The sequence below is a fragment of the Heteronotia binoei genome, chromosome 15, assembly GCF_032191835.1.
Source record: "Heteronotia binoei isolate CCM8104 ecotype False Entrance Well chromosome 15, APGP_CSIRO_Hbin_v1, whole genome shotgun sequence".
NCBI lineage: Eukaryota > Metazoa > Chordata > Lepidosauria > Squamata > Gekkonidae > Heteronotia > Heteronotia binoei.
In genome coordinates this window covers 19,476,427-19,497,274 of record NC_083237.1, presented here as the reverse complement: position 1 = coordinate 19,497,274, position 20,848 = coordinate 19,476,427, and the positions used below count along the sequence as shown (strand labels likewise).

Sequence of the window (20,848 nt, the reverse complement as noted above, 5' to 3'; positions counted from 1 at the left end):
TAAAAAGCTAGATGGAACCACTAACCTCTTGGGGCCTGCTCCTTATGGGCAAAAAAAGGTCCTGATTAATGTTCCCTCTAAGCGGTGGAGTCTTGTGAGCAAAAATTCTACTCGGTGAGCTACTGGCATTAAAGTTGCGAGCGAGTGATTTGACTACTTGCATAAATTAGTTTGCTCCGGGGCCATCCTTCCTGAGCTAAGACAAAAATGTGTGAGACAGAGGCTAAAACACTGTGAGCTAACTCAGCATAGAGGGAACACTGTGCTGTATGGGACTGAGAGTGGGGGAGGCAGCGGCTCCAGATTCATTTCCACCCAATCCTACAACGAACATGCTGCAAGATCTTTCGTCTCTAGATTCTGCGCCCTGTTTTGGCACATCAGATGATCCTGGGCCTCCAGACGGGCAAGAACTTCTCATCTCTTGCCCGCCTCAGCTCTGAACCACAAAACTCCGCTGTCCCCATTTGATGGGGGAATTACATCTTCCCAAAATGGGATCAAGACGGCGTCTCTCTGCTTTGGTTTTCCAGGAGGATACTAAGCGATGCCTGTGGTGATTGGCTTTGAGGGGAGTGCCAACAAGATTGGCGTGGGGATTGTGCAGGATGGGGAGGTCCTCAGCAACCCCCGGCGGACCTATGTCACTCCTCCAGGGCAAGGTAAGAGTAACGTTTATCCGAAAATGCACTTCCTGTAAGAGAACCCGCTCCGGCATTGAGGTGCGGAAAGAAAGATTTAGGAGACAATAAAAATTCCGGGAGACGTCTGACTATAGGAAAGGGGTGCGCACAAAGGTTGAGAGGGCATCTGTAGTCTTAGAAGACTCCTCTCAGAAGACTCCTCCTGCCTTTGTCCGTCCAGCTTTTATTGAAACCATGACCTCACATCATTCCACCAACATTAGCCAATTAATTATATGTGTCTGGTCAACGTAACCACAGATAACGCCTGCGCAGATCACACAAACAGCACGTTTCCTTATCATAACATAACAAAGCTTCAATACATTACATTCTGTGGCGCAGTTAAATTCTCTGCTGTTAAAACTGAATCCCTACATCTCCTCTGTTTTTATTTATTTTGTCAACTATTAAGGCTAAAGGAAAACATTAACTACATAATCTAAATACATTGATTAATGCAGGAATACATTGAATATAAAAACAAGTTATTAGTAATATGAATATCATAATCACTGCCATTACAAAATATCCCAACTACTCCCAATTTTGAAACCAGGATCATATTTTAACCATGGCTTCCTCTATAACCCTTGATTCATTTATATGAAAACAACAAGATTGATTTAAGAAAGATATAAAACCTCATTCTATAAAAATAAAAAATCTAAACCAAGACAATTCTAAAAAACAGTATTCATTACAAAATTCATTTCAATTAGCAAAGCAGCAATAGCTATTTTTAAAGCATTAGTAAATAGTTCTATATCTTTAGAAATGGTTAACAATATCAAATCATTGCTAACAAAAATCATAGTAAGAATAAAAACTTATAATATCCAATAATACTATCTGTAACTTATTCAGTGCTTGCTTATACATATATATGTGTGTGTGAGTGAGGATTATATGATACCATAATATCAGAATGCTTAACAGTATACATGTCATAAGGACTAAGAGCAATTAGAGTACATTTGCTTCTCTAATAAGAAAACAAAACCTTATAAGCACTATGTTTACAAACAAAAATATCATCTTTCAAACCATAACTATAATTTTCAGTTGTTTCCACGTTTGTCTTTCATTTCAGAATTACATTTCCATCTCCAACTGTTACTCTTGACATTGAAATTACAAAAACAATCCAAATTCTTTACGCCATGGTTTGACACATCGAGCAGGGATCCATAGAACACCCTGCCACGTTGGGGGAATCCATAGAAGTGCTTTCTTTAATGCTACTGCAATATATTCTCTTCCTCAGGTGATCAGGAGGACAGGACCTTTCCATTCAGGATAAGGAAACTTCTGATAGGTGACAAGTGATCTAGACAGTTGTTCTTCTGACCTAAAATAAAGCTCAACAGGAATATGAGACCCTGTTATGGGAAATAAACAAAAACTTAATGCATAAAGCACTTTAGCCATGACTGTGGGAATAGCTGCTGTTGGAATCCCTTTCCCCTCCGTCTGGCAATACAATAGCAATATAAAGATCAAATGAGCTCTCTCCACAATAGCTTGACCTGTTGAATTGAAAGGAATAGCATGAGTTAATTTTATGCCCCACAATTGACAAAATTCTGCAAATGCTATAGAAACATAGCCAGGTGCATTGTCCATTTTTAAACATCCTGGCCTCCATAACTGCAAAAGCTCAAATACAATGTTGAATGACATGACATGATGTTTCTTCTTTCATGGGCATAGTCCAGATAAAACCCAAAGATGTGTTTATGGTGAGATGTAACTTGTTGAGAGGAGCTAATGTTGACACAGGAGTCACATCCAATTACCAAACCTGGTTGGCCTGAGCTTCTCGAAAATTCACTGCATCAAAAAAAAAAAGCTAATAGAAGTCTTACAATAAGAAAAAACACACAGATACAATGTCTCTTGCTTGTAACATCGAGGTGAAAAACATTCTGTGCAAGGTCTTTGCAGACTGATGGAATGCAGCATGTGACTGAATAGGATTGTCAAACAAGGAAAAAACATTATTCCAAAGAGCTGCATCTGCATGTGCATTTCTTTTCACCAACATCCCTGGTAGACCAGAGCAGGAACGAATGTGACAAAACTGAAAGCTCTTCTTTCCTGCAATAAAAACTGCAACTGACAAAACATTTCATACAACTCTTTGTCACTAGATGGAACCAAATAAAATAAAAGTAAATGCATCATTAATCAGAACACATATTAAGTATCTACTACAAGAGTAAAATCATTATTTTCAAACAACTGAAATGCTAAAATTACAGCAGCCAATTTTGACCACTGGGCTGATGACTGTGAATTAGTAAAGTTCACTTCCTACACTCTGGAGATCCATCTGTAAAAAGAGTTAACACATCTTGCAAAGGGTGTGGAGAAAACAAGTTAGTTTTAAGGCATTTGGAAAAACAACAACAAACATTTATCTTTGGGGGGGTGTTACAAAGAATTGTTCCCAGAAAACCCTCAAAAGCTATTTGGAACTTTGAAGTAGTCTGCAACAACCTGTGAAAAGGGAAAATAAACAAGATTAATATCTTTTCCTGTTAACTGGATTGGATTACTTCTGGATTTAAAAAACAAGTCAGAGATTGCTATAATCTTTGAGTACAAGTTCTTTGAAAAAGTATGTGGTAGATGAATCCATTCCACGACAGCAATTTCTTCAAAGGTAGACTTCAATCTTTTCTGCAGGAGATGAATGTCCAGCAAGTGCTAAAAATAAAGGTGACAGTTCCATGGTTGTAAACGCTAGGAAGGCCTAGCCCAATTAATGTTTCCCAATGTACTTTGTAACTGTATCAATGTCAATGTCTTTAAAAGCTGTACTTGTGGAAAAACTGGAATTGATGAAGCTGTGGAAAATTTGTGCCTTAAATACATATAAGGACTTTGACGTTGAATCTTTTCTGGTGCAATCATAAGGCCATATTCTTGAAACACTTGTTACTAAAAAAAAATCCACATGATGACTTAATGTCCACTTCCACCCAGCAGAATGTCATCCATATTTCCAGTGTATAGGCAGGGCATGTAATGACACTGCTGGATTTAATGATCCTTGAGCAGCTTGAATTGTAGCCGCCAGGAGGCAAGATCCCACATTTTGGCACACTTTGAGCATAGATTGAATATCAGTGGTGGGATTGCTGTAGATAGGTGTCAAGGCTGCCTTGCAATCCTCATTAGCATTTTCAAAAGCCAACTGCTTTCCAGCCCCAGCACTGTCAATCTGCCTCTGCACTGTCCTCATAAGTCCATTAACAGATTCAGCATAGGGTTCTATGGCATCTTGGCATGTGTTAGCAAAACTAGCCAAGGAATTCTCATTAGCCTCTGGGATTTCTTTATAGGCCTTTGTGACAAGTGAGGACAATTGAGAGAGTACTCCATCCGTCAGCACTGCCTGCTGTACGGCTGCAATACCAGGTACTGATTCCTCCAGCTCATTCAGAGTCTGGAATGTGTCAAATCTGCCACAAACAGCTAGCTGTCCTCCCACACTTGAGCCTTCTGGAAAAACAACTTCAGTTTGGCCTTGATGTTCTGTATCTGGGCCTCCTTGGATATTTTCATCCCCCTCCTCCAGCACAGCAGCTTGGAGATTTGTAATTAATTGTGCTGGCCTCTGCATTTTTGGAACAAGAGCAATGCTGTGGAGTAGCTGCTCATTTGACTTCGAGCCATCTGGTGATTTAGGGGGTAGATGAATTTCATCACAGCCAGAAGATGTAACACAAAACCCTGAAGGCAATTGTAGCAGAATCTGAGATAAGACGCCAGAAAGCATTGCTCCAGCCTCTGTCTGCTGATTAAATAGAATGTTGGTGGGCTTAAGCCCTTCTAAACAAGCTTTTACTTTGCCCCAGGTGCACAGAACTTTGGCTGTGATTTTTGGATGATCCTGAAAAGCATATCCTATTTTTTGCCAGTCTTGTATATTTAAACTTCTACTCTCAGGAACACACAGACAAATATCTGTAATAGCTTTCACCAAATCAAAAACATCAGACTTTTTGACAACAAGTCCTTCTTTGGAAAGAAGACAGTGTAAATATTTTCTGAGGCTGGCTTGGCCAGCTGATAAGGAACAACCCATTTTTTCAGGGTCTGTGTGCTCTTTACTTGACAAATCACATCCACCGTTGGGATCCTTGACCGGATGAATAAAATGTCTTTGAAGCGGAGTGGAGTGATTTTCAAGCAATAAATCAGCCTGAGCAGCACTTAACGTAGACCCCATCTTCACTACAGTGTGTGTGTGGTCTAACTTGACAAGCCAACTCACCCCAGAACCTTGAGCAGGTAAAATTCGACGTCGGTGCCCTCGCCGGGCGCAGGGTGTGAGTGATGATCAATAAATCAGGTTATCTTGTCATGCTATCTCTTCTGAGCCTCCCTGAGGGGCACCAAAATGTAAGAGAACCCGCTCCGGCATTGAGGTGCGGAAAGAAAGATTTAGGAGACAATAAAAATTCCGGGAGACGTCTGACTATAGGAAAGGGGTGCGCACAAAGGTTGAGAGGGCATCTGTAGTCTTAGAAGACTCCTCTCAGAAGACTCCTCCTGCCTTTGTCCGTCCAGCTTTTATTGAAACCATGACCTCACATCATTCCACCAACATTAGCCAATTAATTATATGTGTCTGGTCAACGTAACCACAGATAACGCCTGCGCAGATCACACAAACAGCACGTTTCCTTATCATAACATAACAAAGCTTCAATACATTACATTCTGTGGCGCAGTTAAATTCTCTGCTGTTAAAACTGAATCCCTACACTTCCAGCTGTATGGCCCCTTCATTGGAGGGCCCCCAGACTATCACCTTTGCTCACCACCATTCTGAACAAGTATTTTATTTTTTTAAATCAAATTTATATCCTACCCTCCCCTGACGGGCTCAGGGTGTAGCATTTCTGCTTGTCTTTCAGCTTTTCTCCTCTCCGCTTCCCTAACACTGCGTGCAGAGCAAAGGGGGGGGAGCCAAGAGGCGACAGATTGGGGGCCCTCCAATGGAGGGAGGCCATACAGTTGGAGGGGGGTTTGAAAGGAAGGGTCTGGCCCCTCTCCCCCCACCAGGCCCAACTTTAGAATCAGAGAACTGGAAGGGACCTCTAGGGTCATCTAGTCCAACCCCCTGCACAATGCAGGAAACTCACAGACACCTCCCCCAAAATTCACAGGATCTTCATTGCTGTCAGATGGCCATCTAACCTCTGTTTAAAAATCCCCAAGGAAGGAGAGCCCACCACCTCCCAAGGAAGCCTGTTCCATTGAGGAACTGCTCTAACGGTCAGGAAGTTCTTCCTGATGTTGAGCTGGAAACTCTTTTGATTTAATTTCAACCCACTAGTTCTGGTCCTACCTTCTGGGGCCACAGAAAACAATTCCACACCATCCTCTATACGACAGCCCTTCAGGTTCTTGAAGATGGTGATCATATTACCTCTCAGCCGCCTCCTCTCCAGGCTAAACATCCCCAGTTCCTTCAACCTTTCCTCATTGGACTTGGTTTCCTGACCCCTCACCACCTTCGTTGTCCTCCTCTGGACCCGTTCCAGCTTGTCTATATCCTTTTTAAAATGTGGTGCCCAAAACTGAACACAAGACTCCAGGTGAGGTCTTACCAGAGCAGAGTAAAGCGATACTGTAGCTATGGGCCTGAATTTGTTTTTCCTGTGAAATTGTAGCACAACAAAGAATCTGTATTAGCCCTCTTTTGCTGATGCGGCTACTGTAGGTTTTCCACCCAGCGGGTTTTGGGTGCAGCCAGAGCATGCATACTTAGGCCTGACTTTGCTGTCAGGGGTCTGAAGGACTGTGCCCACCTGTATGCATTTGCCTGGATTCTAAAAGCAGCTGGTGAGGGTTGGCTGGAGGGATTTGTACTGTCTGAGATCTGCTTGGCAAACTCACCCATCTCTCCTGCTCCAGGTTTCCTGCCAGGTGACACAGCTCGTCACCACCGCTCCTGCGTCCTGGCCGTCTTGCAGGAGGCGCTAAGCGAGGCTGGCCTGAAGCCGTCAGACATCGATGCCGTGGCTTTTACTAAGGGTGAGTCCTTCTGGTGCCACCTTACAGGGATGGCACTTACCCTGGCTCATTACAGGCTTCCTCAGGAGGTGCTGGGCTCCCCTTTGGAGGTTTTGAAACAGGCGAGATGGCCGTATGCCAGCAGTGCTGATTCTGTGAACTTAGGCAGATCATGAGAAGGAGGACGGGAAGGGTTGCATCAGTGCTTTGTTCTTGTGGCCCTTTCTTACACACCCAGGGAAACGCTGATTGACACTTTGGGATCAGTCAGCAATTTATCTTCTGGCCACTTTGGCCAGGGATCCTGGAGGTTTTTGCTGTCTTCTGGGCATGGAGCAGGGGTCACTGGGGATGTATGTGGGGGAGTATTTGTGAAGTTCCTGCCCTGTGCAGGGGGTTGGACTAGATGACCCTGGAGGCCCCTTCTGACTCTGCACTTCTATGATTATGGATTAGTCAAGCAGATGATCATTTTGGTGACCTTACAGACCAAGGTTTGTAGTGCCAAGAAATTTCCTAAAAAGGCTGGGGCCATTTAGTTTAAATGAGGGATGGCCCTGACGGAACATGGTAGAAGAGTGTGAAATTATGAATGGTGTGGAGAGAAGGAATGCCATCCATAGTATCAGCTGCCATCCAAGAACTGTTTGGCAGCTGATACTATGAAGAATCAGTATTTGTAGAAGCGCTGGGGGTTTTCCACACTTCATATCCCGCATTTAGCTGTGTAATTGATTTGTAGCTCTTACAATGTGGATAAGCAGACTTCATTTACATATGTAAATAGCCACCCTGAGCTGTTTATGGAAGGGGTGGGGTATAAATCAACAGAAATAAATAAATAGGACAGAAATTTTTCCACATGGAAATAACAGCGCTGGAAATTTTTCCCCCTCACATTACTGGATATAAATCAGCTGAAAGTGTGGACTGTGGTTATGGGTTCAGGAACAAAAGGCAGGTTCTGTACTTTGTTATTAGGAACTTCTTATGCCCACACTCTTCCTCAGGTCCAGGCATGGGTGCCCCACTGGTGACGGTGGCTGTGGTGGCTCGTACAGTGGCTCAACTGTGGGGGAAGCCTCTGCTGGGGGTGAACCACTGCGTGGGACACATCGAGATGGGGCGGTTGGTGACCGGTGCCCAGAATCCAACAGTGTTGTACGTTAGCGGTGGGAACACTCAGGTAGGCATGAAGATGGGACCTCTCCGCTACACTGGGTTTCTTTTCTGAGAGCCAGTTTGGTGTAGTGGTTAAGTGCACGGACGCTTATCTGGAAGAACCGGGATTGATTCCCCACTCCTCCACACGCACCTGCTGCAATGGCCTTGGATTAGCCATAGTTCTGGCAGAGGTTGTCCTTGAAAGGGCAGCTTCTGGGAGAGCTTTCTCAGCCTCACCCACCTCACAAGTTGTCTGTTGTGGGTGGGGGGAAGGAAGGTAAAGGAGATTGTGACCACTCTGAGGTTCAGAGGATAGGGCAGGATATAAATCCATTATCATCTTCTTCTTGAAGACCTGTGTGGCATCATGGAGAGATTTGGTTTTTTTGCCATGAAGCCTACTGACTTTGGGCCAGTCACAGGCACTCCTATCTTACCTCACAAAGTTGTGTCTTTCTCATCTTGTCCTACCTCACAAGGTTCTTCTGAAGATCTAATGGGGAAGGCAGGACTCTGCATATCGACCTGAGATTTTCCCCCACATAACAGCATCCCTGTTTGTTTCCCTGCCATGGGAGTATTGTTTCTTAAAGCAAAAGATGTCTTGCTTAGGTCTGCTCTTGTGGTGCTTGTTTCTAACACATGCATACACCTTTGTTTAAACCTTTCTCTGTCTGAGCTCTTCAAAGGGCTGCGTGTGGAGACGCTTTGCATTTTGATCCGAAACAGAAGAGCTCTGATATCCCAGTCTGGCTGTGGGGTCTCCTCCGATTCCATCTCTGTCCTTGTGTTGGGATTTTTTGGAAGGTTCCAGTGAAATTCACTGTTGTCATCTTTAGGGAGGGGGGAATCCAGCAGAAAAAGAGAAGAACCCTCCCCCCGCCCAGTTCTCTCTGGAGGAAACTGGGGGAATGAAGGGGGTCCTGTCCCCTCATGTTGGGTTTAAGCATGAAGTTCAGGCAGTGTCTGTAAAAAGCGCAGTGGGAAGAGAGAGGGAAACTATTCATTTTTCAGATCTCTCTCTGAATTGTAGACACTTTGGAGGAGAGGTGTGTTGTCTCTGCTTCTCAAATTGCTTTCTCTTGACTTCTGCAGTTGGTGGAAGGCTGTGTCTTGTGAGGAGATTTTTGGGCCAGGCCCTCAGTGACATGAGAAGGGCATTTACCACACACAAAGGGATTAGGAAACACTGGTTCCTGCATCTGTACAGAAAGATCTCTGGTTATACTGCCACTAGAGCAGGCATTGTGGTTGCTGGGCAACCCGGGGTCTTTGGGCCTGGCTATAATTATGTATGCTGAAGTTATGATGGTGATAGCATCAGACCAGGTGACTTGTGTGGAACCATGCAATGGTCGCCATTTTGTGTGGTGTAAAGGTGGACATTTCCAGAGAGAGAGAGAGTTCTGGGGCTCTGTGGCACATAATGGACGTTATTTGTTTCTGTTTCTTTCCTCATAGGTCATTGCGTATTCAGAGCATCGCTACCGTATATTTGGAGAGACCATAGACATTGCTGTCGGCAACTGTCTGGACCGCTTTGCCCGTGTGCTGAAGGTGAGCTGCTTAGAAGAGATACACAGTGAAATTGTAAGCAGAGTAGCCTGGGTTCAAAATCCCATTCAGTCACCAAACTGATCTTGGGCCAGTCAGTTTCTCTCAGCCTAGCCTACCTCACAGGACTGTTGTGAAGGCAAAATGGGGGAGGGGAGTCATGTTGGCCACACTGAATTTTGGGGTGGAAGGACTGGATGGAAATGTATAGACAGATGAAATGTTCAGACTTGTCACAGGAGAGCAACACTGCTGTGTGAGAGGAGGGTGAAGGAAGAACCACTAACAGTTTATTGACTGAAGTTTATTGACAGTTTATTGACAGTTTATTGACCTTAAGAGGTCTTCCATCAAGACTCCAGTCAGACCCTGCTTCTGTGAAATTGCCAAACCACGTACTGTTTCTTCTCTTAGTGGCTAATTTCCCCTGCAAGTTAGGAGGGAGAAGAGCAAAGAAAATTATCCACTTAGGATGGGGAAAAGATAGATACTTGGGGAATCCAGTCCAGAGGGATGTTTTCTTGCTGAGAAGACAATGACAAGGGAAGCTAATAGTAGCTTCTGCTAAGAATGTTGCCTCTCTTGCCTTAGATTTCGAATGACCCCAGCCCGGGCTACAACATCGAACAGATGGCCAAGAAGTAAGTAAAGAAGGAAACCCCAAAGTTGGGAAGGGCCCCCCTCAACCCAAATCCTAGAACTTTCGGGATGCCCAATGAAATTGACAGGCGGCAGGTTCAAAATGGGCACACCGCTCATTAATTTATGGAACTCATTGCCACAAGATGGAGCAATGGCCACTAATTTAGGTGGCTTTAAAAGAGGTGTAAAGTTCATAGAGGATGGGTCCATCCATCAATATTAGTTGAGGCTAAAGGGAGTCTGCACGTTCAGGGGCAAAATAGACCAGCTCTTGAGAGAGAACGACAGTGGGGGCTTTCAGTCTTTATGACCTACCGTATTTTTTGGTCCATAAGGCGCTCCAGACCATAGGACGCACCTTCCTCCTGGGGGGCGATCCGCTGCCTCCGCCTCCGATCCCGGCGCTTCCCCCGCGCCTGCCTGCCTGGCTCCAGCTTCTTCCAGCAAGCGCTGGGATCGCTCCACGCTGCCCCCACCGCAAACCCAGCGCTTCGCGAGCGCTGGCTGCGGAGGGGGCAGCGTGCTTCCTCTGTGCCTGTCTGCCTGGCTCCAGCTTTGACGCTTACAGCAAGCGCCAGGATCGCTCCCTCCAGAGGGCCATGTGCGTTTCCGGCTCAGGTCTCCGATTGAAAGGCTTCCTCTTGGGATGGGGTGTCTGTGTTACTTTGAAGAAGTTGGCAGCAACTCATGAGTAGAGAGGCCAATCCCTCGCTTCAGTTGCCAGAAACGCAGGGGGGGAGGGAAATGTCTGCTGAGCACTTCATTATTCCCTATGTGGAGATCGATTCTCATAGGGTATAATGGGGAATTAATCTGGAGGTTTTGGGGGCTCTGGGGGAGCTGTTTTTTGAGGTAGAGGCACCAAATTTTCAGTATAGTATCTAGTGCCTCTCCCCAAAGTGCCCTCCAAGTTTCAAAATGATTGGACCAGGGGGTCCAATTCTATGAGCCCCAAAAGAAGGTGCCCCTATCCTTCATTATTTCCTATGGAAGGAAGACATTTTAAAAGGTGTGCTGTCCCTTTAAATGTGATGGCCAGAACTCCCTTGGAGTTCAGTTATGCTTGTCACACCCTTGTTCCTGGCTCCACCCCCAAAGTCTCCTGGCTCCATCCCCAAAGTCCCCAGATATTTCTTGAATTGGACTTGGCAACCCTAGTGGGAAACAAGATACTGGCTGAAAGGGCCTTCAAGGGCTGACCCAGCAAGACTCTTATTTGGGGAATTCTCTAGGTAAGTTGCACTGTTTTGGAGCCAAATGTTGCATAATGTGGCAAAGTGGTGAGGCAGTAATGAGCGTTGAAGTTTGGAGGATAGACAAGGATTAGAAAAGAGGTGATGTTTGTGGTGAAGTTCTCTTGAGATTAAGACTTTATGTTTAAGTCCATCCTGAAGGGAAGATTACATTTCTGAGAAGTCCCTTTTTGCCCTCAAAAAATGCTCCCTTAAACTCAACTTGATAGAGTTGATGTTATAATGTCTGGACCGTTTTTGTTTTTCCTTTTCATAAGGAAGAAAGACATATCTTGAGGCCAAATTATGAAGGAAATTCACAACTCTTGGGAGAGGAGAGGGAGGTCTAATGCCGTCTCCTCCCTTCACAGGGGTCAGAAACTGGTTGAACTCCCTTATACAGTGAAAGGCATGGACGTCTCTTTCTCTGGCATCCTGTCCCACATAGAAGTAAGGTGAAATCCTCTTCTCTCCTGTGTGACAGAAAGAAATTCTGTGACAGTGGGGTGCCGCAGGGCTCAGTACTGGGTCCCATGCTCTTTAACTTGTTCATAAATGATTTAGAGTTGGGAGTGAGCAGTGAAGTGGCCAAGTTTGCAGATTACACTAAATTGTTCAGGGTGGTGAGAACCAGAGAGGATTGTGAGGAACTCCAAAGGGATCTGTTGAGGCTGGGTGAGTGGGCGTCAACGTGGCAGATGTGGTTCAATGTGGCCAAGTGCAAAGTAATGCACATTAGGGCCAAGAATCCCAGCTACAAATACAAGTTGATGGGGTGTGAACTGGCAGAGACTGACCAAGAGAGAGATCTTGGGGTTGTGGTAGATAACTCACTGAAAATGTCAAGACATTGTGCGTTTGCAATAAAAAAGGCCAACGCCATGCTGGGAATTATTAGGGAATTGAAAACAAATCAGCCAGTATCATAATGCCCCTGTATAAATCGATGGTGCGGTCTCATTTGGAGTACTGTGTGCAGTTCTGGTCGCCGCACCTCAAAAAGGATATTATAGCATTGGAGAAAGTCCAGAGAAGGGCAACTAGAATGATTAAAGGGCTGGAGCACTTTCCCTATGAAGAAAGGTTGAAACGCTTGGGACTCTTTAGCTTGGAGAAACGTCGACTGCGGGGTGACATGATAGAGGTTTACAAGATAATGCATGGGATGGAGAAAGTAGAGAAAGAAGTACTTTTCTCCCTTTCTCACAATACAAGAACTCGTGGGCATTCAATGAAATTGCTGAGCAGACAGGTTAAAACGAATAAAAGGAAGTACTTCTTCACCCAAAGGGTGATTAACATGTGGAATTCACTGCCACAGGAGGTGGTGGCGGCCACAAGCATAGCCAGCTTCAAGAGGGGTTTAGATAAAAATATGGAGCAGAGGTCCATCAGTGGCTATTAGCCACAGTATGTGTATATATATAATTTTTTTTGGCCACTGTGTGACACAGAGTGTTGGACTGGATGGGCCATTGGCCTGATCTAACATGGCTTCTCTTACGTTCTTATGTTCTTAAATTCCAGCATCTGCTTTTCCATTCACTGCCTCTCCAAGGCAGGGGAAGGTGTTTCTAGAAAACAGAAAGCGGCCTTATCCCTTCCTCTCTTTTTGTTTGGTACAGGATGTGGCCCACAGAATGCTGGCTGCAGGGGAGTGCACGGCAGAGGACCTCTGCTTCTCCCTACAGGTGAGGAACCAAGGTCTGGGATGGGACTGGCAGTCTTGCAATAGGGTCTAAATGCCATGTAGCTTAGTACTGAAAGAAACACGCCTTATGAATCCGCTGTGCAGCTGTTTTGGCAGTCCAGGGCAGAGACCAGTCAAACAGTGCAGCTGGTGGTCTACCATGAGCAAGACTATCAGCGGCTTCTAAATAAATCAAGAGAAGAAAGGGTGTGGTGTGGTGGTTAGAGCGGAGGAGGGTGTCCCCCCAACCTTTGTGAGTTTGGGGGCACCTTTGGAATTCAGGGCGGTGGACACAACTCCAAAATGGCGGCCGCAGGGCAAAGAGCCAGCCGTAAAATGTCAGGGAGTGAGGTTTTGCCTAAATATCTTCAGCATTTCAGGCAAGAGATCTGGGTTACAAGATGCCTTTTAAATAAACGTATCAGTTCCAGTATAAAGGATTGAAGGCTTTGTTTGTAGCAGGAACTCCTTTGCATCTTAGGCCACACACCCCTGATGAAGCCAATCCTCCAAAAGCTTACAGGGCTCTTAGTACAGGGCCTACTGTAAGCTCCAGGAGATTTGGCTACATCAGGGATGTGTGGCCTAATATGAAAAGGAGTTCTTGCTACAAAAAAAGCCCTGACTGAAGAGACTCATGGCCTTCTGTATTATTTATTTATTTGATTTATTAATTGCCCTATCCCAGCTTGCTCCAGGTGGTGTACAATGAGGAAGAGTTAGTCATAGCACTAGTTCTGTAGTAATAGTAGTTCTGTAGTAGTTAGGCGATCTCAAAAGGAGTTTCATGCCTTTCCTTCCCCTCCCCTACAAATGGCAAGAGAATGAAAGGGGGACAGGAAGGGATAGGGCCCAGAGGCCCAGCAGGGTAGTCATGGCAACAGGAGCCTGCCTATCCCATCCATGTACTTCAGGGCCTGGGCTTGATCTGTGGTGGTGAGTCAGAAGTTCACAGGTGCCTTCAAGTCATTTGTCTGTTTTCTCTCCCTCCCTTCCCCTGCAGGAGACAGTGTTTGCTATGCTGGTGGAGATCACAGAGCGGGCCATGGCCCACACCGGCTCTCAGGAGGCACTGATCGTGGGCGGTGTTGGCTGTAGGTAGAACCAGGCTGCCACTGAGGGAAAGGCCGTGGCCTTTGCCTTTCGTAGTGCAAATCTATTTCTTGCTGGGATGTTGTCTGTTGCTTTTGCATATTATTTTTGAACATTTGTGACCACTGGCATATTATTTTGCATATTATTTTTGAACATATTATTTTTGAACATTTGTGTTCACTATGTCTTGTCTTTTAGGTAATGAGAGGCTGCAGGAGATGACGGCCATCATGTGCCAGGAAAGAGGAGCAAAACTCTTTGCTACTGATGAGAGGTAAGATCCCACCTCCCTCGGTTTGGGCCTTCAGAAGCCAATGAGTATTGTGCAGTCATTTGAATATGGCTAGAACAGCCCCTTGGCGCAGAGTGTTATGTTCTTATCCAAAGGGTGATTAACATGTGGAATTCACTGCCACAGGAGGTGGTGGTGGCCACAAGTATAGCCATCTTCAAGAGGGGTTTAGATAAAAATATGGAGCACAGGTCCATTAGTGGCTATTAGCCACAGTGTATGTGTGTATATAAAATTTTTTGCCACTGTGTGACACAGAGTGTTGGACTTGATGGGCTGTTGGTCTGATCCAACATGGCTTCTCTTATGTTCTTATGTTAAAGCTGCAGTACTGCAGTCCTAAGTTCTGCTCATGACCTGAGTTTGATCCCCAGTGGAAACTGGGTTTTCGGGTAGCCTGCTCGAGGCTGACTCAGTCTTCCATCCTTCCGAAGTCAGTAAAATGAGTGCCCAGCTTGCTGGGGGGAAAGAGTGGATGACTGGGGAAGGCAATGGCAAACCACCCCGTAAAAAGTCTGCCGTGAAAACGTTGTGAAAGCAACATCACCCCAGAGTCAGAAACGACTGGTGCTTGCACAGGGGACCTTTCCTTTTCCTTTCTTTTGAATATGGCTAATGTAGGATGTGGTATGGGGAAATAGTTTTGCACTGTTGTGAAAGAGTCTTTCAATCCCTGATTGCCATCTTTATCACAAATTAAAATGTAGCAATGCAGACACACAGTGGAATTATCTGTACCCCAGAGAGGCTGCCTGTTGCATCTCTGTACCAATTGCTGATCTGGTTGTTTTTCCTGCCTAGAGAAAGAAATTCCAGAGCACTCATTTGTGCATAAATTCAGGGGCAGGTTCCTCCTGAAGACAGGTAATTCTTACTCCTAAAACATCTAAGAGCAGTGGTCTGACTTTTCACTAGGGCCAACCAACCCCCCCACCTTCCTTATTGTTGCCTCTCAGTATGAGCATTCAGGAATATACTGTTCCTGAACATGGAGGTTCGATTTAGTAATCATGATAAATAGCCATTAATGTTCCCATCCTCCATGAAAACTAAATTTGGGGGCAATATAGAAACAATATAGAAACAAGGGGGTAAAAATGTTAATTATAAAATTGGTGTTTCATCAATCACGAAGAATGTGCCATAACCACTCAAGTCCCTTCTCAAATGCAGAAGGGAGAATTCAAGAGACCCAGCTCCACTGAAACTGCCTTTTTATACACAGGTTCTGTATTGATAATGGAGCCATGATCGCACAAGCCGGCTGGGAGATGTTCCAGTCAGGGCAAATCACACCACTTGAAGATTCATGGATTACACAGAGGTGAATTATGCCACCCTTTTAAAAAATTTTAAAGTAAAGGTATGGGGGGGGTGAAATCTCAGGATTTCTGGAGCTTTTGTGGTTGACACTGTTGGACTGAGACAGAAAGACACAGATTGCGTGTCTTGATTATTAAATGCAAATGGCAGGTTTGTGGAGCCTCAATTAGTCCCAGGGCTGTTCAGGAAAGGGAGAGGGGGTTTAACTCTTCAAACGCCTATTGGTTTTGCTATTTGAAACCAGCCGCCTCCCATCCAGTTCCCACCATTAACATCTTCCAAGAGAACAGTCTTGTTTTAAAAGAATGTGTATGATTTCCTTTAAAAGGTTGACAGCAGAGTGTGGAGGCTGGTTTTGAATAGCAAACCCTGAGTAGAGACGGATAGGTTAAAACTCCTTCCCCACACAGCCCCAAGGTTAAATTGAGGCTGTACAAGTTTGCCATTTGCAATTTGTAAACATGATCTTGTATAGCCACCCTGAGCCCGCTTTCGTGGGGCAGGTGGGATATAAATAAAATAAAATAGTTTGTAAGAGCAGATGGGAGTTTGGACTTAGGGGATCCTATCCTGACCTTGCAATACCACCATATTCTGATCTTGTAGACTCTCATTTTGTACTTCTTGGGCGTGAAAAATGTTTATGGGACAGGCTTTCCCTTGATAGAAGCGTTTAGCATAACGCAGGGAGATAAGTAGGGTGAGCTTCATGGTTTGTGGAGGGGGGACTGAGGGACTGTGAAGGAATCGTGACAGTGACCAGAGGCAAACGGCTGCTGCGCCAGACAAATCTCTGCTCCTTTGCAGGTATCGTACGGATGAAGTGGAGGTGACGTGGCGCGACTGACCGTTCTGCCTGGGAGCTCCCTCCCCCATCTCAGCCGGAAGGGGACAGCAGTGTGAACATTTCAGCGAATTATTGGACTACAGTGGTTATTCACTGCGGAACAAATTCCACCCAGAATAAATGGTTTGGTTTTGTAGCCATGCTGGATTGTTTCTAGCCTGAGATAAGAGAAGATGTGGGGTGCCCGTAAAGAAAAATCTCTTGTTTTCTGATGGCAAACAGGTGGTGAAGAAGAAGCTTGCAGAGTTCCTCTGGGCCACTCTGTCTCTGTTCCTGGCTTTGCAAAATGGGAATAGTACCCAGGCCTCATTTTGGGCAGCTCATAGGAGTGGAGCTCTGGAACCTCTACATTTTATTGTGCTCTTTCTTTCTTACCTCCCCTCCCCCCCCCCCCCCCCAAATACTTGCTTTTGGGCTCCATTGTTCAAAACCCCGGTGGGAATTTTGCTGATTTGACAAACTTTCTAATACATTTCCCCACAAAAAATGGGGAAAGAACCAAAATGTATAAAGCAGACAAATGGAAATCTTCATCATGCCACTGTGGCCACAGAGGAGAAAGTAATTTTTTAAAGTATGTTGGGAGTAAGGTTTTCTGGTGACAATTATAGTTCAAGAAGCATTTTAAGGTAGATGCTGAGCTGATATAATTGAGTACACCTTCCGGTGATGTCGGGTGTGTGGCAGATGCAAATGAGTTGTGCTAATGAGCTCCAGCCCTTCTTTTTCTACAAAATGACCACTGATAGTACCTAAGCTTTCTTTGCTTGATTCAAGGAGTTCTCAGCCGAGTTCCCCTCCCTAGGACTGTGGGACGTCTTCCCTTCTTTGCTGTAGTCTTTAAGGACAGAACTACTCAAGGCCTGGACTCCAGCATGCCCTGCAATTTATTCAGCTTCGGCAGAAAAAAGTTTCACCCCAGTTCAGAACAGAAAAGGACAGCAGAGGGATTAGAGCATGGGAGAGGCAGAGAGTTAAATTAAGAGTTGCACCCATGTTGTTAAACAACAGTATTCAAAAATTTATTTCCCTATTTACAGATAGCCCCTTAGGCACAGAACCCAAGAACGTTGGTGTAGTAGATAATAATCCGCTGGGTAAAATCCAGGGGAAAAGAGGGACAACAGTCTCAACAGCGCCATTTTGTAGCACATGTCCCTTCCCCGCTTCTCACAGATATCGAAGACGATCTGTTCCCTCGTTTGCATGCCTGGCAGAGCCCCTCTTGGATGTTTTCAGAATCCTGTGCTTTCACAACACCAGTGTGTGTGGAAGGAGGGCTCCTGATCTGCTACACACTGATCTCTTGAAATGATGCTACCCTCTATTGGCAGTAAAGCGTCAGTACATCCTGCTGGTTACCCCGGATGAAGGCAACAGGCGGGTGCAGGTCCTTGGAGACGGTCTCCAACCAGGCCATGTAGAGCGCGCTCGGGCAGGCCCCTTTCTGGACCACAGGAAGGCTCCTGGAAGAGAGGAGGAGGAATGAGAGGGGCATAGAGGAGAAATAATCCCACCCTAGACTGAACACACATTGCCTGTAGCCTTCAAGCCTCCCTTTTAAATTTTATTTATTTAAAATATTTAGTAGCTGCCATTCATCCTTATGGAGCTCAAGGCGGCTTACACTGTAGGTAAAATACATAAAAGAAAATGCATAATAAACCAAAAATTTAACAATTTAGGACTGCAAGGTAAATTCATCAAATGCGGTCCTCTTAACTGCCTCTGGAGGTCAAGGTAGTTTATGCTATAGATAAATATCTATAAAAGAGAATGCCTAATAAACCAAAAAAAAAAAGATTAAAATCATACTTCAGGACTGCTAGCAAATTTATCAAATGTGGTCTTCAATACAACCATCTTAACTGCCTCCTTCCTCCTAAAGATGAAGCGTGAAGGGGCCAGGCTGCTCCACAATTGTGGGGCTGCCACTTAAAAGGCCCTGTCTCGTGCCCCCGCCAGATGAGCTTCTTCGATTGATGGGATGGTGAGGAGGGCCTCCCTCTGTGATCTCGATTCCCAGGCAGGAATGGCTTCCTCCATTTGTGTGTGAAACTGAGAAGTAGTTTTGGGGGAGGGGGAGTCTTGCTGGGGCAGACCAGGTAACCCAGGCATGTTCACCTCTCAAAGGCAACTTACATGACAATCAGGGCCGCATTGCGTGAATGGTCCTGAAGGATCTCATGAAGGCGGATGTGCTGCTCGGTCTGGAAGGCATGCAGGGACAGGAGTTAGTTGTGTTTTCAGTCTCTCCCTTCCATTCCCCCCACCTTGAAGCCAGAAGTTGCTCATATCTGTCTCCGTTTTGCCTTCGCCAACCTTACCTGCTCTATCCCAGAAGGGGTGCCGTGCTCATGGCCCAGAGAACATGCATGTACCACCTTTCAAAAACCCCTGACTGGTTTTAATTTCCTTTAAAAACCAATCCTTGCCCTTTCATAAAAGCTGGTCTTCAAAACAGCTGGTGCTAAATTATTTAAATTAAATTCCTTGCAACTGAAGTCACTGCCTCCCTCAATTTAGCAATGCAGCAAACTAATGAAATGGGTGAGGAAGTGCCCCCCCCTCCTTTTGTTGGGTCTGGGAGTTTCATTAGATAAGTTTGGGTAGGGCAGAATCAGATGGGTGGAGTTCTTTGACTCAATCAAGGAAGCCTCAGCCCTCCTTTGCAAGACCTGAGCCAGGCTATTGATGAGAGGATATTTTGGAGGTCATTAACTCAGAAGGTTGCCAAAAGTCAGAAGCAACGGCACATAAGAAACATAAGAGAAGCCATGTTGGATCAGGCCAATGGCCCATCCAGTCCAACACTCTGTGTCACATAAGAACATAAGAGAAGCCATGTTGGATCAGGTCAATGGCCCATCCAATCCAACACTGTGTCACACAGTGGCCAAAAAACCCAGGTGCCATCAGGAGGTCCATCAGTTGGACAAGCCAGGACACTAGAAGCCCTCCCACTGTTGTTTCTGCCCAACCTGAGCATCAAGAATACAGAGCAGCACTGCCCCAGACAGAGAGTTTCAACAATACGCTGTGGCTAATAGCCACTGATGAACCTCTGCTCCATATGCTTATCCAATCCCCTCTTGAAGCTGTTTATGCTTGTAGCCGCCACCACCTCCTGTGGCAGTGAATTCCATGTGTTAAATCACCCTTTGGGTGAAGAAGGGCTTCCTTTTATCTGTTCTAACCCAACTGCTCAGCAATTTCATTGAATGCCCACAAGTTCTCATATTGTGAGAAAGAGAGAAAAGTACTTCTTTCTCTATTCCGTGCATAATCTTGTAAACTTCTATCATGTCACCCCTCAGTCAACATTTCTCCAAGCTAAAGAGCCCCACGAAGTCCCTGGGCTTCCACTGATTAGCTGTGTCAATGTCCAGAAAATCCTTGGACCCTCCGTCCACGGAAACCCCCAACATCCCATTACTTTGTATGTTAACAGTCTTGGGGAATACTGTGCTGGTGAACAAACGTGAAGCTGCCTTAGAGTGAATCAGACCCCCGGTCCATCAGAGTCAGCATTGTCTACTCAGACTGGCACCTGCTCTCAGGCAGACCTCTGCCAGATCCTTAACTGGAGATGCCAGGGATCAAACTGGGGCCTTTACCACTAAGTCATGGCCTTCCTCGGTGCTAAACTGCATCAAGACAAGGACGCTGGTTACAACTCTGCAGGCCTCTTGCTCCAGTCCTCTGTGACACTCCAAACATAACCTGGCAGCATCTCACCTTTTTCTTGAAGGTGCTGAGGTCTTCATCGGTGACTTTCCAGGGCGCCTCCTTCCTCATCTCTTCCACAGCTTCTTGGCTTCTCTGGCCTTCATTGAAGCGATACGGGGCGATGAGATCCTCAAACTCTTTAAGACTGCCGCAGAAGAGAAAGGAGGTCAGGCCACAAGTGGGAAAGGAGGAGTGGGGGTCCAGAAGGGAGTTAGGGAGAAGCGATCTGACCTCATGATGTCGGAATGGTCAAGGGCGAACATTCCAGGTTATTTTTTAAAAAAAAAAAACTTTGCAGATGTCTTTACCTTGTCTCCTCTGGCTTCCACTTTATTTCCGGCAGCACCACGACCTCGTTGAAGCCCAGGCGGAACTTGTTCAACAAAAACTGGATCCTAGGGAGGTTGGAGGTTAGGTGGGGGAGAAAGAGAGAGAGAGAAATGAACCACAATTTTTTCTTTGCCAGCAGCCATGAAGGAGCTAGAAAAGAGTGTTAAGTGACCAAGGGCAAGATAATTCCTAATCAGGGTTCTTTTTGTAGCAGGAACTCCTTTGCATATTAGA

The 20,848-nt window shown here is 45.5% G+C and overlaps 2 protein-coding genes across 2 annotated transcripts in view; one reads left to right on the top strand and one right to left on the bottom strand.

The window, feature by feature from the left end:
* The first annotated feature begins 531 nt into the window (after window positions 1-531).
* OSGEP (O-sialoglycoprotein endopeptidase) lies at window positions 532-16,691 on the top strand. The gene is made up of 11 exons (XM_060255490.1): window positions 532-662; window positions 6,618-6,737; window positions 7,727-7,902; window positions 9,342-9,437; window positions 10,026-10,075; window positions 11,680-11,758; window positions 12,934-12,999; window positions 14,002-14,092; window positions 14,292-14,367; window positions 15,611-15,709; window positions 16,516-16,691. Exons 1-11 carry the CDS (start codon window positions 548-550, stop codon window positions 16,553-16,555), a joined length of 1,008 nt encoding a protein of 335 aa, XP_060111473.1. The 5' UTR covers window positions 532-547; the 3' UTR covers window positions 16,556-16,691.
* An 876-nt stretch (window positions 16,692-17,567) lies between these two features.
* Window positions 17,568-20,848, bottom strand: part of LOC132584347 (solute carrier family 12 member 3-like) — a 31,646-nt gene continuing 28,365 nt past the window's right edge. Inside the window, exons 22-25 of the mRNA XM_060256211.1 lie at window positions 20,593-20,679; window positions 20,294-20,429; window positions 18,698-18,765; window positions 17,568-18,021 (exon numbers count right to left, since the gene is read on the bottom strand). Coding sequence (XP_060112194.1) covers window positions 17,880-18,021; window positions 18,698-18,765; window positions 20,294-20,429; window positions 20,593-20,679 — 433 coding nt within the window. The 3' untranslated portion in view covers window positions 17,568-17,879. The remainder of the gene's footprint in view (window positions 18,022-18,697; window positions 18,766-20,293; window positions 20,430-20,592; window positions 20,680-20,848) is intronic.

What these genes read in the sequence shown, in the direction of transcription:
- OSGEP (XM_060255490.1), top strand. Translation starts at nt 548, where the DNA reads ATGCCTGTGGTGATTGGCTTTGAGGGGAGTGCCAACAAGATTGGCGTG. An exon ending in TGCCGTGGCTTTTACTAAGG is followed by an intron (nt 6,738 to 7,726) that starts GTGAGTCCTTCT and finishes ACTCTTCCTCAG; the next exon opens with GTCCAGGCATGGGTGCCCCA. An exon ending in GCATCCTGTCCCACATAGAA is followed by an intron (nt 11,759 to 12,933) that starts GTAAGGTGAAAT and finishes TGTTTGGTACAG; the next exon opens with GATGTGGCCCACAGAATGCT.